This window comes from Morus notabilis, unplaced genomic scaffold, assembly GCF_000414095.1.
Source record: "Morus notabilis unplaced genomic scaffold, ASM41409v2 Scaffold1303, whole genome shotgun sequence".
Lineage (NCBI taxonomy): Eukaryota > Viridiplantae > Streptophyta > Magnoliopsida > Rosales > Moraceae > Morus > Morus notabilis.
This window is the reverse complement of record NW_010365936.1, coordinates 390,261-404,118: the sequence shown is the minus strand read 5'-3', so window position 1 is coordinate 404,118 and position 13,858 is coordinate 390,261. Positions and strand designations below refer to the sequence as shown.

General features: G+C 32.7%; 1 protein-coding gene across 1 annotated transcript; it reads left to right on the top strand.

Annotated features, from left to right (window-relative positions):
* The first annotated feature begins 10,323 nt into the window (after positions 1–10,323).
* Positions 10,324–12,322, top strand: LOC21402544 (B3 domain-containing protein Os03g0120900). Its single transcript, XM_010108825.2, has one exon. The coding sequence runs from the start codon at positions 10,596–10,598 to the stop codon at positions 12,018–12,020; it is 1,425 nt and encodes a 474-aa protein (XP_010107127.1). The 5' UTR covers positions 10,324–10,595; the 3' UTR covers positions 12,021–12,322.
* Positions 12,323–13,858: the final 1,536 nt, after the last annotated feature.

The window sequence follows — 13,858 nt, the reverse complement described above, 5'->3', positions numbered from 1 at the left end:
TAATTTTTAATTATTACGTTTTCATCAGTGATTATCATTAAATATAAAAATTTAATGCGTAACGTGATAAAAATTTCCTTAAATGTCATAAATTTTTTTGGTCATATATATGTGTGTGTGTGTTAATTGGAAGGAATGTGATATAATTGTTTGATTGTTAAAAATTTAGTAAAAATCAATAGTTATAACATTAAGGGTTATTCTTATAGCATTATGTCGCGTCAGTGATTACAACATATAATTATTATAGTTCCTTTTAATTATAGACTGCACTGTTATAACTAACAAACTAGTGTTATATTTGAATAATATTTAATTTTTAGTAATATAGAAAACAGCCCTAAAATTAATTCTATTAACTATGCAGCATGTGTGTATATTTACCAAGTTCCACTTAACACTGTACATGCAATTTGTTTTTTTGGACCACCACTATGTTACATAATAGTCCTTGATCATTTCATCTTCCATTACCATCAACTTAGGCATTTAATTATAAAATAAGATTTAGAGAAGTGCCTAGGCTACCTAGCTAGAGAACATCGTCATGTGTTTACGACTAGGAATAGGTAGTACGAATCATTTGTTTAACCTAATTAACTATACAGTATTTCCACACATATATAAATATATATATTTATGTGTACATATATTATATATATCTTTGTGGGAAGCACAATTTAGTACTACTCCCATACAATTAATAAATTCACCAAAACACTTGATTGGTTACTTATTACTTAGTAGTAGTAGTAGTTTTTTTTTTTTTTTTTTTTTTTTTTTTTTTTTTTTTTTTTTTTAATTAGTACGTTATTATTCAATGTAGATTAACGTGTCTCCTCCTAAGCGCGAAAGATATGCACAATAAAAGACTAATGTATAGGTACATTAGGAACTACAATAGTAGTTTCTAGCTCTATAATTAAAACCCAAATTCTAACTACGTCTTTTTGCCTGCCTGTGTTTTTGAAAATGAAAAAAGATTTTTATTTCTTATTAATTTAGAAAGAACAACACATGATATAAATATGTGTTATTATAAAGAATAAATAAAACCCCAACAAAGAAGTCATTTTCTTGTATGGGTTTGGGACAATTTAGTGAGTACTAACAAAGGGCTTTGCAACCTCAAGGGGAACAATTAAGTAATTAAAAGGACTTATTTTCATGGATTAACAACCATGTACAGGATGAAATTAAGTTGACGACCATGATAATGAGGAACCTAATTAGATAGCTATTAAATTCAAAAGTTAGATAAGAACGTCATTAGTTCTATATATATTGCCAACCAACAAAGTTGAATAAAACTTTAACTAACTATCAAGAAGTCCCATTTTGTACTGATTACACCCTAGTCAATTTAACTGTAGAAAGCGTAGAAAAATGATAAATGAACAACTATTAATAGTCACTTTACATTAATAGACTGCAATAATTATGAATTATTAAGAAACCCGACAAATTCATAATAATGTTCTTTTTATTATACTTCATGAAAAAATAACATAATTAGAACCAAAACACACGTATAAATTAGTTTCACTCTTGAGCTACAAATATTACACCATGCTTAAAAATTGTACATCCAAATTTTGGAAAATCGTGATAATTTCTAGTAGTTACAACGAGTTTCTCCCTCTGTTGTTGTTACATATACATACATACATATATATATATAAGCATTTATTTTTGCAAAGGCAATTTTAGCTTTTTCGGCTAATTATACATCTCTTTTTAGTAAAGTTGTAATATATGATGGGAGTAAGAATAAATGAAAGATAACTTTTTTAGCATATGCTTGACCCAAAAGACCTAGAGATTAATTGTTAGACAATATTGTTGCTTTATTTCAACGCGGATGATGATCAGGACTGTATATAAAGTCGAGTGCGAATAAAGAAACTAAAGGCATGGCCTTATTCGGGATTACAGGTTGGCAGATACCGCCATAATAACTTTGCTCATATAATGATATTGCAGTGAGAAAAAAGGTACAACCAAAAAACAAAAAAAAACAAAAAAAAAAAAAGAGAGAGAGGAAATAAAAGCGTCGTGGTATAATATCATGCTATACCCATTAAAAAACATGATACTTAAATAAGGGAGAAAGAGAAGCTATATATATACATATATATATATATATATATTTTATATATTATTATATATATTTATAGCTATGTAGCTATAAGTCTATCATGACCTAGCTAGGGACCCTATTTGTGTTATGAAGAAGGAAAGCGATTTAACAAAGCTAGCTGAAAGGCCCAACGGTTTTCTCAGAGAGATCATCAGCAATATATCAGCTAGTGTAGCTACTAGCTAGGCATGCAACACAGTCGATCATTCATCATAGATCTAAGTAATTAGTGTGGGGTAAACATCTTTTCTCTTCGTGATGTATAGTTAAAAGAAGAGAAGCAGCTTTCTACCGTATGATGCAGGGCATGTTTTTAAACGTTAAAATTAATATTTAATTTGAGATGGATCTAACGGTTCAAAATAAGATTCTACTAATATGGTATTTTTCACACCCTGCCATAAAAATCTCAAAGGGAAAAAAGAAAAAAAAAAAAAAAAGGAGAAGTAAAATAGAACTACGGGAATGGTGGCTCTGAACTGTATTATGCTGCTTCTGTTGCAATATGCTGCAGAGACAACTCTGCAGCTGCCATGGGGTGCCAATTTGCTAGAGTGATCAGCTATATATATGTATATATATTGCCGTCCCCACTATATATAAATGCATGCCCACATTGTCATATAATATGACATGAAAAAGGAGGAATTATTTTTATAAATGCTTTTCAAAGTATATATTTTGTTTTAAATTATCTCTTGATTTTTTTAAAACACCTTTTAACCTATATAAAATCAATTAAAATGCCATCTCAGTCTAATTCCGTCTATAATACTAACGGAATTACAATTAAATATTAATTAAAATCATTAAATTATAATTAATGTATAAAAAAGATTAAGAGCTTGTTATTTTGAGTGAAAAATTTTAAAAAAAAAAAATAATTCGAGTTACAACTTTATTCGAGTTTATATTTTTTAAGTTTAAACTCGGGTTTAGGACTAAAACTCGAGTTCAAGTTTCTTCTTCAACTCGAGTTCAGAAACTCGAACTCAAATTAACGAACAATATTTTTTCTATTCTTAAAAATGCTATAACTTTTTCATTTTAATTCTGATTGAGATGATTTTTTTTCTATGCGTTGACAACGAAAATATGAATAAAACCTGACCCATATACCCTATTAAAATTTTTCATCAACATTGAGTTTTTATTAAAATACTATCTAAATACAAATTCAAGTTTTGACTCACTCAAACACAAACTCAAAAAGATTCTTGTCTCAAACCATAACTTATGTATACAACTAAACACAAACTCAAGTTACAAGTTCAACTCAAGTTATAACTCAAATTCAACTAAAAAATTATACTCAAGTTAAACTCTAAAAGAACAAACCCTGAATGTTTCAAAACCAATAAAAATTGAAAAACCTGCTTTTTAAAAAAATTAGTACTCATTCAAATCTGAGATCCAATTCAGATAAAAAAAAAAAAATCTGAGATCCAATTAAAAAAAAATCGAATTGCATCTCCACTCACGATCCAACATGGAAATGGTAATGGTGATCCATCATCAACAATACTTTTTTTTTTATTATTTTCCTTTGTCGGGCAAAAGAGCAATCCCTCTATTGTTTCAGATCCATGGAAGTACTCAAAAAATATGCAACCCACCAAAAACTCTTCTTTAAATTCGTTCCAGCACACACAAATAAAGAGCATTTTTCCTTCTTCTTCTTCTTCCTCTTCTTTTTTTTTTTTCCGTTAAACTTCATATGACAAAACTCAAATTTCCCAGACTCAAATCTGAGAAAGAAAAATTCTCAAAAAAAAAAAAAATCTGAGAAAGAAAAACCCAACTCTCCCCTCTGCCTTTCCCATCTTTTGCTCTCAAAACTGTTTAGACAAACACAAGAACAAAGCAAAGAATGGCTCTGATCTTCTCCATTATGCCGAGAAACGAACCGTCGAATTCGTCACTTGGCCACCATCGTAGCAGAGGCAGATCACCACCACCACCACCACCACCACCAACCATGCCGAAACTTCTCAAATTCGCTGGCAAAAGGCTTGGAGGCAGCTGTAATGGCGAAAAGGGTAGTTCGTTCGTGAGACGGATTCCATTAGGAGGCGGGGGGCTGGTTTTTTGTGGGTAGCAGCAAGATTATGAAATGGGTTAGGATGGATAGCAGTGGATTGCTGGGCTCGGCACTAGCGGTGCGGCGGGGTCACGGGGGTGCAACGGAGTCGCGGGTGGTGGTAGGCGCCACCGCGATGACACTTCTGTGTGTGAGGTGTTTCGCTATGCAAATTGATTAGGGCGTCGTACGTCATCGGAATTTGAATTTTTAATTCAAATTAACACGTAACAATTTTAAAAAGTTTTTAATTATAGTAAAAAAAAAAAATATTTTTTGAAAATATTTAATTATAAAAATTTAAAATTAAAAATTTGAGTGGATTAAATGTCTGAGACTTAAATTTTTATTTTTGAGTCTACTAATAATAGAAAGAAGACAGAGTCTTAAATTTTTTTATTATGTATTTTAAATAAAAGTTATTTATTTATTTATTACTTTTTCATATTTAATTATTTTTATACACTTAATTAGAATTTAATGACTTTAATTAACTTTTAATGTAAATAAGCAAATCCGTTAAGAATATAGACGGATTTGGACGGAAAGGACATTTTATTACGTTTTTTTATATATCACAAGGGTTTTGAATTGTTTTAAAACATCAAAAGGCATTTTAGAATAAAGTATATACTTCGGCATTTATAAAATTAATCCAAAAAGGAATTATTTGGGTAGTCTCGCCTAGCCTCCATTCATTTTTAGCTAGTACACTCCAGTCCCTTACTCAGCCATTTTGGTTGATATGCTTGTGTTGTGTCCCCCTTTTGCTTACATATGGCCCCCACTTTTCACCCACATGTTGTTAGATATACACACATATACATATATATATATATATATATATATACATACATGCCCATTTGCAGTGTGGTAATATTTTCCACTTTTTGTATCATGGAGATCTGATCAGCCCTATTGATACAAAATGTAGTGCGCAATATGTATTGTGTGTGTGTGTGTGTGTGTGTGTGTAGATATATATATATATATATATGAGATCAATAGTGATGAGAGTTCTACAACTGGCTGGGCATGCATGCAGTTTCTACTAATTTTGCTAGCTAGCTTCTACTATCATCATCACTAGTGTAGATGGCCACTAGTACTTGATGTAGACTCATCGATATGGTGCTTTCTGTGGTTACAAATTCAGATAGCAAAGCTTCATAAATGATCGGAAAATTATATGTTTAATCACGCAACGTTATATATATATATATCACACACATATATATGTGATAGATATATGGGTATTAGCATATTATAGTGTCAGATCCACTTATGTATATATTTTATGGCATGCGTTTGATTAAAACAAACTTAAATTTGTAAACATGAATATACATACCTCCTAGGTGTGAAAACCACCCAACTAACCAGCTAGCTAGGCTCTAATTTGCAATTAAATTAACAAACTAGGCTAAAGTCAATTTGTAGTACTTCTGCACCTTCTTTTCTAATTTTTTTTTCTCCTTTTTCTCTTTTTTTTTTTTTGTTTTTCCTAATAAAGAGACACCTTTAATTTCTTTTGCTGATCTTAATTATATATCTCCTTTTAATTAGCTAGAATTCTGGACCTAATAAAAGCATCCCATCCTGCCCGCCCCCACATGAACAGTGGTATTACCGAATTTTGTCTAATTACTAAGAATTACCTAGCTTAATTAATTAATTAATCAATTAATGCATGCACTAATATGTCAACTTCCTTCCCAAAAAAATGGCATGCATTACACATGCATGATATATTAATTGGTTAGGCATATATATTTTTTTTAACATTACTAAGACACATGATGAAAAAGAATTATATGGATATGAAATAATATTAATTGGCCTCAAATTAAAACCGGGAAAAAAAAAACAAGAAAAGAAAAATTGCAGTACATGGAACAGGTGGAAGTCTCTGGAAAATGCTATGAGGAGGATATAGGGGCAATTTATGGACATGGTCTGGCCAGAGAGATGGGGACAAAAGGCCATCACAGGTTTTATGATGAAACAACAAGGAAACCGCCAACTGGACCTAAGAAGTACGTGAGACCGGTTTGGTTGCTTCTCTGTATACTATCTCTACTCATCTCTAGGTTGTGGTCCTAAACCCTAGTCCCTATAGCCTAGCTCCCACCCTATACACACACACACACACACACATATATATATATATATGTATAATAAACACGAAAGTATATACAACATGTGTATATATATATATATATATATCCTACTTACCATTAATAAGAGAAGAAAATACTGATCAACACTACAATTACGACAATATATATACTATCTAATGTGGGATATATATATGGGATTGGCATGATGAAGTGTCTTTTAGGGGTTCATATATATATGAACGAGTTTTCATTGTTTATTAAATATATAAATTTGATGAGGTGTTTTTGATAAGAATCTAATATCGTTAACTGTTATAAATTTTTTTTGTCAATTATTTAATTTATTATAACTGTTGGATTAATATTTTAAGTTAAAATAATAATACCTTGATGAAGAAATATTGAAATCACACACATATATATATATATATATTTACCGCTTGATCTTTTCCATAAAGAGTTGTGGGCACTCCAATTTTGGACTCATGTTTGATCATGAGACTTTATGGCACATACTTATATACACACGTATGCATGTATAATCTTGTAGTATAGATATAACCTGAGTACTATTCCTTATATTTTCTTGAGAGGAAACTTGTGGGATTTGTCTTTTTGTTTACTCATGTACCTCGCTATTTGAAAATTGAAATCAACGATCATATCATGTCTACATATATAACTGCGAGATATAAAAAAAAATTCCAGTCTTTAGGGAACAGGCCGTATACACGCATGTAACCATCATTGTAAATAAAAACGTGAAAGGAGGGAAAGAAACGTTAAATTAATTATAATAATTAAATCACTAACCTGAGTTAAACGAATCTCTCTCTCTCTCTCTCTCTCTCTCTCTCTCTCTTTCTTCTTCTTCTTCTTTTCCTTCTCCCCCCCTTGAAAACCTATAGAACATTATAAGCAAACGTGTATTTTCCTAAACACCCAAATTCAAACCTCTCCAGACCACACATTGCTTTGTTCCGTAGGTGTTTAGTTTAAAACTTCCTAAAATAGCCTAACATGTAAGTATTAATTAAGAGACTTTTTTTCTTCTTGATGTAGCAGATTACCAAGAACTATATTGGTACGTAAGTCTATAAACACAAGCAACAATCCTATATTGGTACGTTTTTGCAATTTTTTAAAGGGAGAAAGAGGAAAATAGGCCAAGACTTAAGATGAATTAAAATTAATAGGCCAATAGTTTACATAAGTTAATAAATAAGCCAAATTACTGTTGTTGTCCATAACTTGACAAGTTATTGTCAATAAATCACGGTTTTTATCCATAACTTGTATGGCTATGAACCATAACTTGACAAGTTTGTCCATAACTTATCTAATTATGAATCATAACTTAACAAGTCATGGCATATTAATTTTTATAACTAAAAATTGGCCTATATACTTCCTTAAGCTTTTCATATTGGCCTATTTTCTACCATTTCCGTTTTCTAAAGTCATGTTCTTGTTTTCTTTCTTTCTTTCTTTCTTTTTTTTTTTTTTTTTTTTTTTTTTTTTTTTTTTTTTTTTTTTTTCTCTTTTCTGACGCAACAGATTTTTGTTTTCTTATACTCTATGCCAACAAGCTGAGGGGGTTAAATAGGGATGTGTAAAAAATGTAATAACCAGATTGCAAATTAAAGAATTACACAAGGAAAAGAAATAAAGAAAAATCTATAAAAAAAAAAGCTTAGTTTAAGGAATAGGACGAGGTAGGCGATGACGTGACAATGACCATGACAATATATAGTGTACATATAATATGACAGTCGCAAGTCCCAAAGATCTGCCTATTCAGTTTGTGCATCTTCTGATCTGATAAATTACAGATAATTTATGAAAAACTATCCCTCTTGGACCGGAAAAAAAAAAAAAAAAAAAAAAGAGAGAGAGAAATTCTAACGATTACAAAAACCCAGCTCCTTTTCTTCTACTTCTTACCTCACCGTCCTATAAACCAAAAGAAAAAGAAACAAAAAGGGATTCTTCTACGTAAGGAGTTTAATTATACCAAGTAGCGTTACATTTTTTAGCGATACCTCTTATCAAAATTGCATCAAAATCAAGAAGTATGTAAATAGTCTGTTTCTAATGTAAATCTAACAATTAAAAAAGATAAACTCATTAATAATTTATTTTTTTTAGCCCTACAGTAGAAATCAGTAGCAAAAAAAGCTGTAATTAGTTTCTTTTTTTTTTTTAATTTTCCTGACCTAATATTGTATATATATATATAAACCAAACAATTATATATATATATATATATAGCTTGAAAAAGGAGCTAGAGTGGGAGCTTATAATATAGTTATGCCACCTGCAGGCATTTCCAAAAGGGGCACAACCTGATCTAGATCATCATCTTTTTCTTTTAATCATTAATCTCATTAAAACCCCTTATTTAACTCCATGATTTACACTGTAACGTGGGATCAAATTGGACCACAAAAAAAAATTGAGATATCAGATCACTTGTACATGTAGAGTTAATTCCCCATGTAAGACCCCAATTAATGCCAAATTACAATTTGTTACAGGGACTAGTCGATTTGATTTTAATGAATCTAGCCAGCTACAACTCTTCTTAGAAAGAAAACAGTTATAAACAGAAAATGGTAATAACCCTCGAAGTCCAATTATAGTAATTAACAAACTAATTACCATGAGGAGGCAAAAAGAGATTAATTAGGACGAAGAAAGATTTAATTAATATTAAAAGTTGGGGATGAAAGTGAAGTATGCTAAGAGGGGATCAGGTTTGGCCCTTTTGGGGCATATGTCACATTATTTGGTTAAGAGGGGATTTATCTTCTTTTATATGTGTGTATATATATATATATATTTGTAGACGAATCATAATTATTATAAGGCGCCTACAACTACACAAGTCGGTGTTTGTGCGTGTGCGCTCGAACGAGGAGGTGCTGCCTTTTTCCTACTGGCAGGACCATCAATATATCATCAATGACCCCAAAAGTCAAAAAACTCCAACCTAACTAGCTCTGCCCCCTCCCTACTCCAAATGGATTATATACATAATAACAATTATTATATATATTTACAGTAGTTTCAATTTTATTGAGGTAATTCTTATATATAACAAGAACAATAATAATAAAACAATTTTTTTGTTTGACTTGATGAGCGCTTTTGTTTTGGGTAATGGGTAAGGAGGGGATTCGTCAGCAAATCACTAAGGCCTAATTAATATTTGGGAAATTTTACGATAAAAATGGTCATTTTTTCGTTGCTGTTTTAGTAATTAATTAACTTTTTAACCTTTTAATATGTGAATTAAAAATTTATATTGCACAATTTAAACTTAATAATAATAATAACCTTACAACTAAAACAGTAATTTTTATCTGTGAAAAAAAGAAAAAGACAGTTCTTACTGGAAAAATTCTCTAATTAATAAAATTCATTAAGAAAAAAATTACATATGAAAAGTACGAGCTCACATGATCAAAACCACATCGCGTTCATGGGCCCCTACGTATAAACTTTCCTTGCTTTCTTTCTCTCCCTCTCTCTCTCTCTCACACCCTAAAAACAGTTGTGTTTACTTTTTTGGTTTCTGGGATGAATTAGGGGAAAAAAAATGTGGGAAGGAAGGAAGAAAAATGCCTTGTGAGATTAACATTAAGAAGCTTCCAAGGGCATAGTCAATTAGTAAAGTTGAGTTTTTTTTTTTGTTTTTTTGTTTAGATACCACCACACAAGTCTTTTCAATTCACTCTTCCTTTTTCCATATCTCTGATTGATCATATATTCTTTTCTTTGGGAATATTATGCTATATAACTTTTGGTATTATCAACAGCAAAAACTAAATTGGAGTACCACTTTGGTTTTCTACATCAATCCTCGTCCATAGCCTTAATTTTTGCTTTTTTTTCGTTTTTTTTTTTTTTTCCTTTTCTAGTTAGGGTTTGAGAATTCCTAGCTAGCTTAGTGGTCAAAGAAGAAGGCACCGACCCTTCACTTTTGTTTTCTGGTATTACTACTACTGAAAGAGAGAGGTTTCGTTTAATCTCTTATCTGGGTCTCAGAGATCTGAAAGAAAAAACTTTCAACCTTTCAAACCCAAAACAAATTTCTGCAATTCTTTTCCTCATCTTCCTTTTCTGAAGCTAGTAGGGTTTTCGAGTTTCCGACTTTTATTCACCATATTTCTGAGATGCAGTAAAGAGCCTGAAAATTTGAGGCGCATATATATACATACATAAATATTATATATAGTGATACTGGGTCAACATGGAGTTTGTGCAAGAGGATCAAAAAGAAGATCAGTACTCCGATAACAATAGAGATGAAGAAGCTCACGAGGATCAAGAGGAAGAAGAAGAAGATGATGAGGTAAGAAATATCAGTACTACCATTCAACCTCCTTTGTCGTTTTGCGCTTCATCTTCTGGGTATATCCACAACAACAATCTTCAGCTGATGGACTACTTGTCGCTGAAAAGTAGTAGTAGTACTACTACAGCCAGTCAAAGCGAAGAGGGAATTACAGAGAATATTAATAATAATAATAATAACGATGGGGTTTGGTTGTGCGGCGGCGGCGGCGTCGGAAGCGGAGGAGGCGGAGGGGAGAGAGAGCACATGTTCGACAAGGTGGTGACGCCGAGCGACGTCGGGAAGCTGAACCGGCTGGTGATTCCGAAGCAGCACGCCGAGAAGTACTTCCCGCTCGACTCGGCGGCGAACGAGAAGGGGCTGCTGCTGAACTTTGAGGACCGGAACGGCAAGCCGTGGCGGTTCCGGTACTCCTACTGGAACAGCAGCCAGAGCTACGTCATGACCAAGGGATGGAGCCGCTTCGTCAAGGAGAAGAAGCTCGACGCCGGCGACATTGTCTCGTTCGAGCGCGGCGTCGGCGACTCCGGTAAGGGCCGCTTGTACATTGACTGGAGGCGACGCCCTCATCATCATCACCACCATTTCCCAATTGATCATCATCATCAACAACAATATCATTCGCCTTATGCACAGTCGGTTAGATGGGGCGGCCGTGGCGGTAGTGGCGGAGGAGGAGGACTAATCTACTCGCTGCCCTCGTCGGTTTCCGTGCCGATGCCTCCTCCCCGACAGCACGAGAATTTTCAGTACAATTACGACATTCAGACGTATCCTTATCATCATCATCATCCATATCATCATCCTCCTCCTCCTCCTCCACGTCATCATCATCAGTATGATCATCATCATCATCACCAGCACCAGCACCAACAACATCAAATTAGCGGCATTCATAATCATCACAACATGAACAATTATCATGTTGGAATGTCAGGAAATGTAGTCTCGCCGATGGTGATTGAATCTATGCCTGCAGCAGCAGCAATGGCCGGCCGCCACGGACACCACCACGGGAAAAACGCCCCGCCGGTGGCGCCGTCGAAACGCCTCAGGCTGTTCGGTGTGAACATGGAGTATTGTCCCAAAGAAGATCATCAAGAGTCGGATGTTACAATGGCTTCGCTACTCAGTACCACAACTAGTACTGCTCATGATCATGATCATCATCATCTAATTCCTTCCTCTTCGGCTCCATTTCCTCACCAAGTAAGGTTACCAAATAACCCCTCTCCATTGCCGATAACGAATCTTAATCCAGCGGAGTTTTCTGTACACAAGGGTAAATCTGCTTCCTTGTCTTTTGATTTGGACCCTTAATTTAGTTGAGTGCTATACCACAGGATCAAATTAATGATACATCACAAAATGAACCGTGGATAGACTACATAAAGGTTTTTTTCCGACCTGGATTTCATTTTGTGTTGTATCATAATTTGCCAATCAATTGCAATGGTTGAAGATATAAAAAGTCTTCAGCCTTATTCAGGTTTGGGGGTTAATTTGTAAGGAATTCTACATGTGATGTGAAGATGGAGGTGCAAAAACGTTAATTAAGCTCAAAGTCGAATTAGATCATCACATCTTCAGTTTGTGTATAATACGATATTAAAAAAAATGAAGACACATATCATGATCTTTTGTTTATCCTTACTACAAATTGCTTCTTGAGTTTTTAGTTTCTTATGAATGAATTAATGTTAATTATATATTCCTCTTTGTTTATTAACCGCTATAGAATTACACCCTTTTATCTATATGACATGAATCTCTTGATGATCCCTTATTAGCATACTTTTTTTTAGTAGTAAAGTACATCTAATATATGTACAATATTATAATTTCTATAGTTCAAGCTGGCTAGGTAGCTTGGTGATACAGTTCAAAAAGTTGTATGTTTGTTTTCTTTTTCACTGCTGTTTGCAATACTCTTTAAATGTTAGTGTAATTGGTGCTGGATGCTGTTGATTAGTTAGGCACGCTTTGCAGGTAATGCTCAGAAAGTTTCAGTACACTGCTGTAAAAGATCGTATGTGTACCTTTGTGCTTAACTTTATTTAGATCTCTAGTGTATTTATGAAGTGGTAATTACCTTTGTTTTTACCTTAGTAATTATTCATGCTCTTATCTCCTTACATATATATATATATATGTATGTATGTATGTAAATAGCAGCCAGCTGCTTCCACTTATCTGGATTAATTGCACGCTAAAGGATCGTATATTGATTAAAGCAGAATGGTCCCAAAATGAGTAAGTCTCGTGTTCTTAGACTAGGGTATCACACATACATTGAAATTGACATTAGTGTATAGTATTTGACTAGTAGTTCAATGTGCTTTGGTTGGTGTTTGCAAATTAAGGAATATTCCTCTTCTAAATCTAATTGTTAGTACTAGTCTTAATCAATATAGATTCATAAGGTTGTCTGTTTTATATATGTCAATGATATATATTTAGCTAGTTATTAAACAGTCTAATCACATTATAAGTTGCATCAGTATCTCTATTATATTATGTTTTCATTTCATGATATTCTTAATTACTTCTGACATATATGACCTTGTACTACTGGTTAATTAGATGTGTCTACGTGAAACGTCTCTTATCATTTATATTTACTTAAAAGAAAACTAATTATGCTTGTTTTTTCAGAAATATCTACATGTATTAAGTCAAGGTCAATTGTAATAAATTACCAAAATTAATAAGTAACCTAAATGCATCACTTTCGTACCCTATACTCTAATAGTTATATTTCTCAATGGTATTATATAAGGTAAAACACTTCTATTTCCATACTAAGATTTGAATTTCATGCACCTATCAATGAAAACTGCACATGTATGAGTGCAAATTGTCATAAAGTTTCCTTGAGAATAAGAAGTCTAAGTACTAGCTTTTGATGTTTTCTAAAGAAGCATGATTTTAGAATTCTGAAATATAATAAACAGCTAATGCTATAGATATACAGAATGCATGGGAATCCTAAAACTACTGTGCTTTGTTTAAAAGCTTTCACTATTCATGAAACATTAGAACACATGATGGGACAGTGAAAATCTTAATAAAATATGTATGTTTAGGTTCTCTTTGGAAAGCATTTCTTGATTGTGATGAGTTTGTTATATATAATTAAGGATTTTCTCTAGGCTACT

Bases quoted from the DNA above. Each gene is read 5' to 3' on its own strand.
- LOC21402544 (XM_010108825.2), top strand. From the start codon at position 10,596: ATGGAGTTTGTGCAAGAGGATCAAAAAGAAGATCAGTACTCCGATAAC.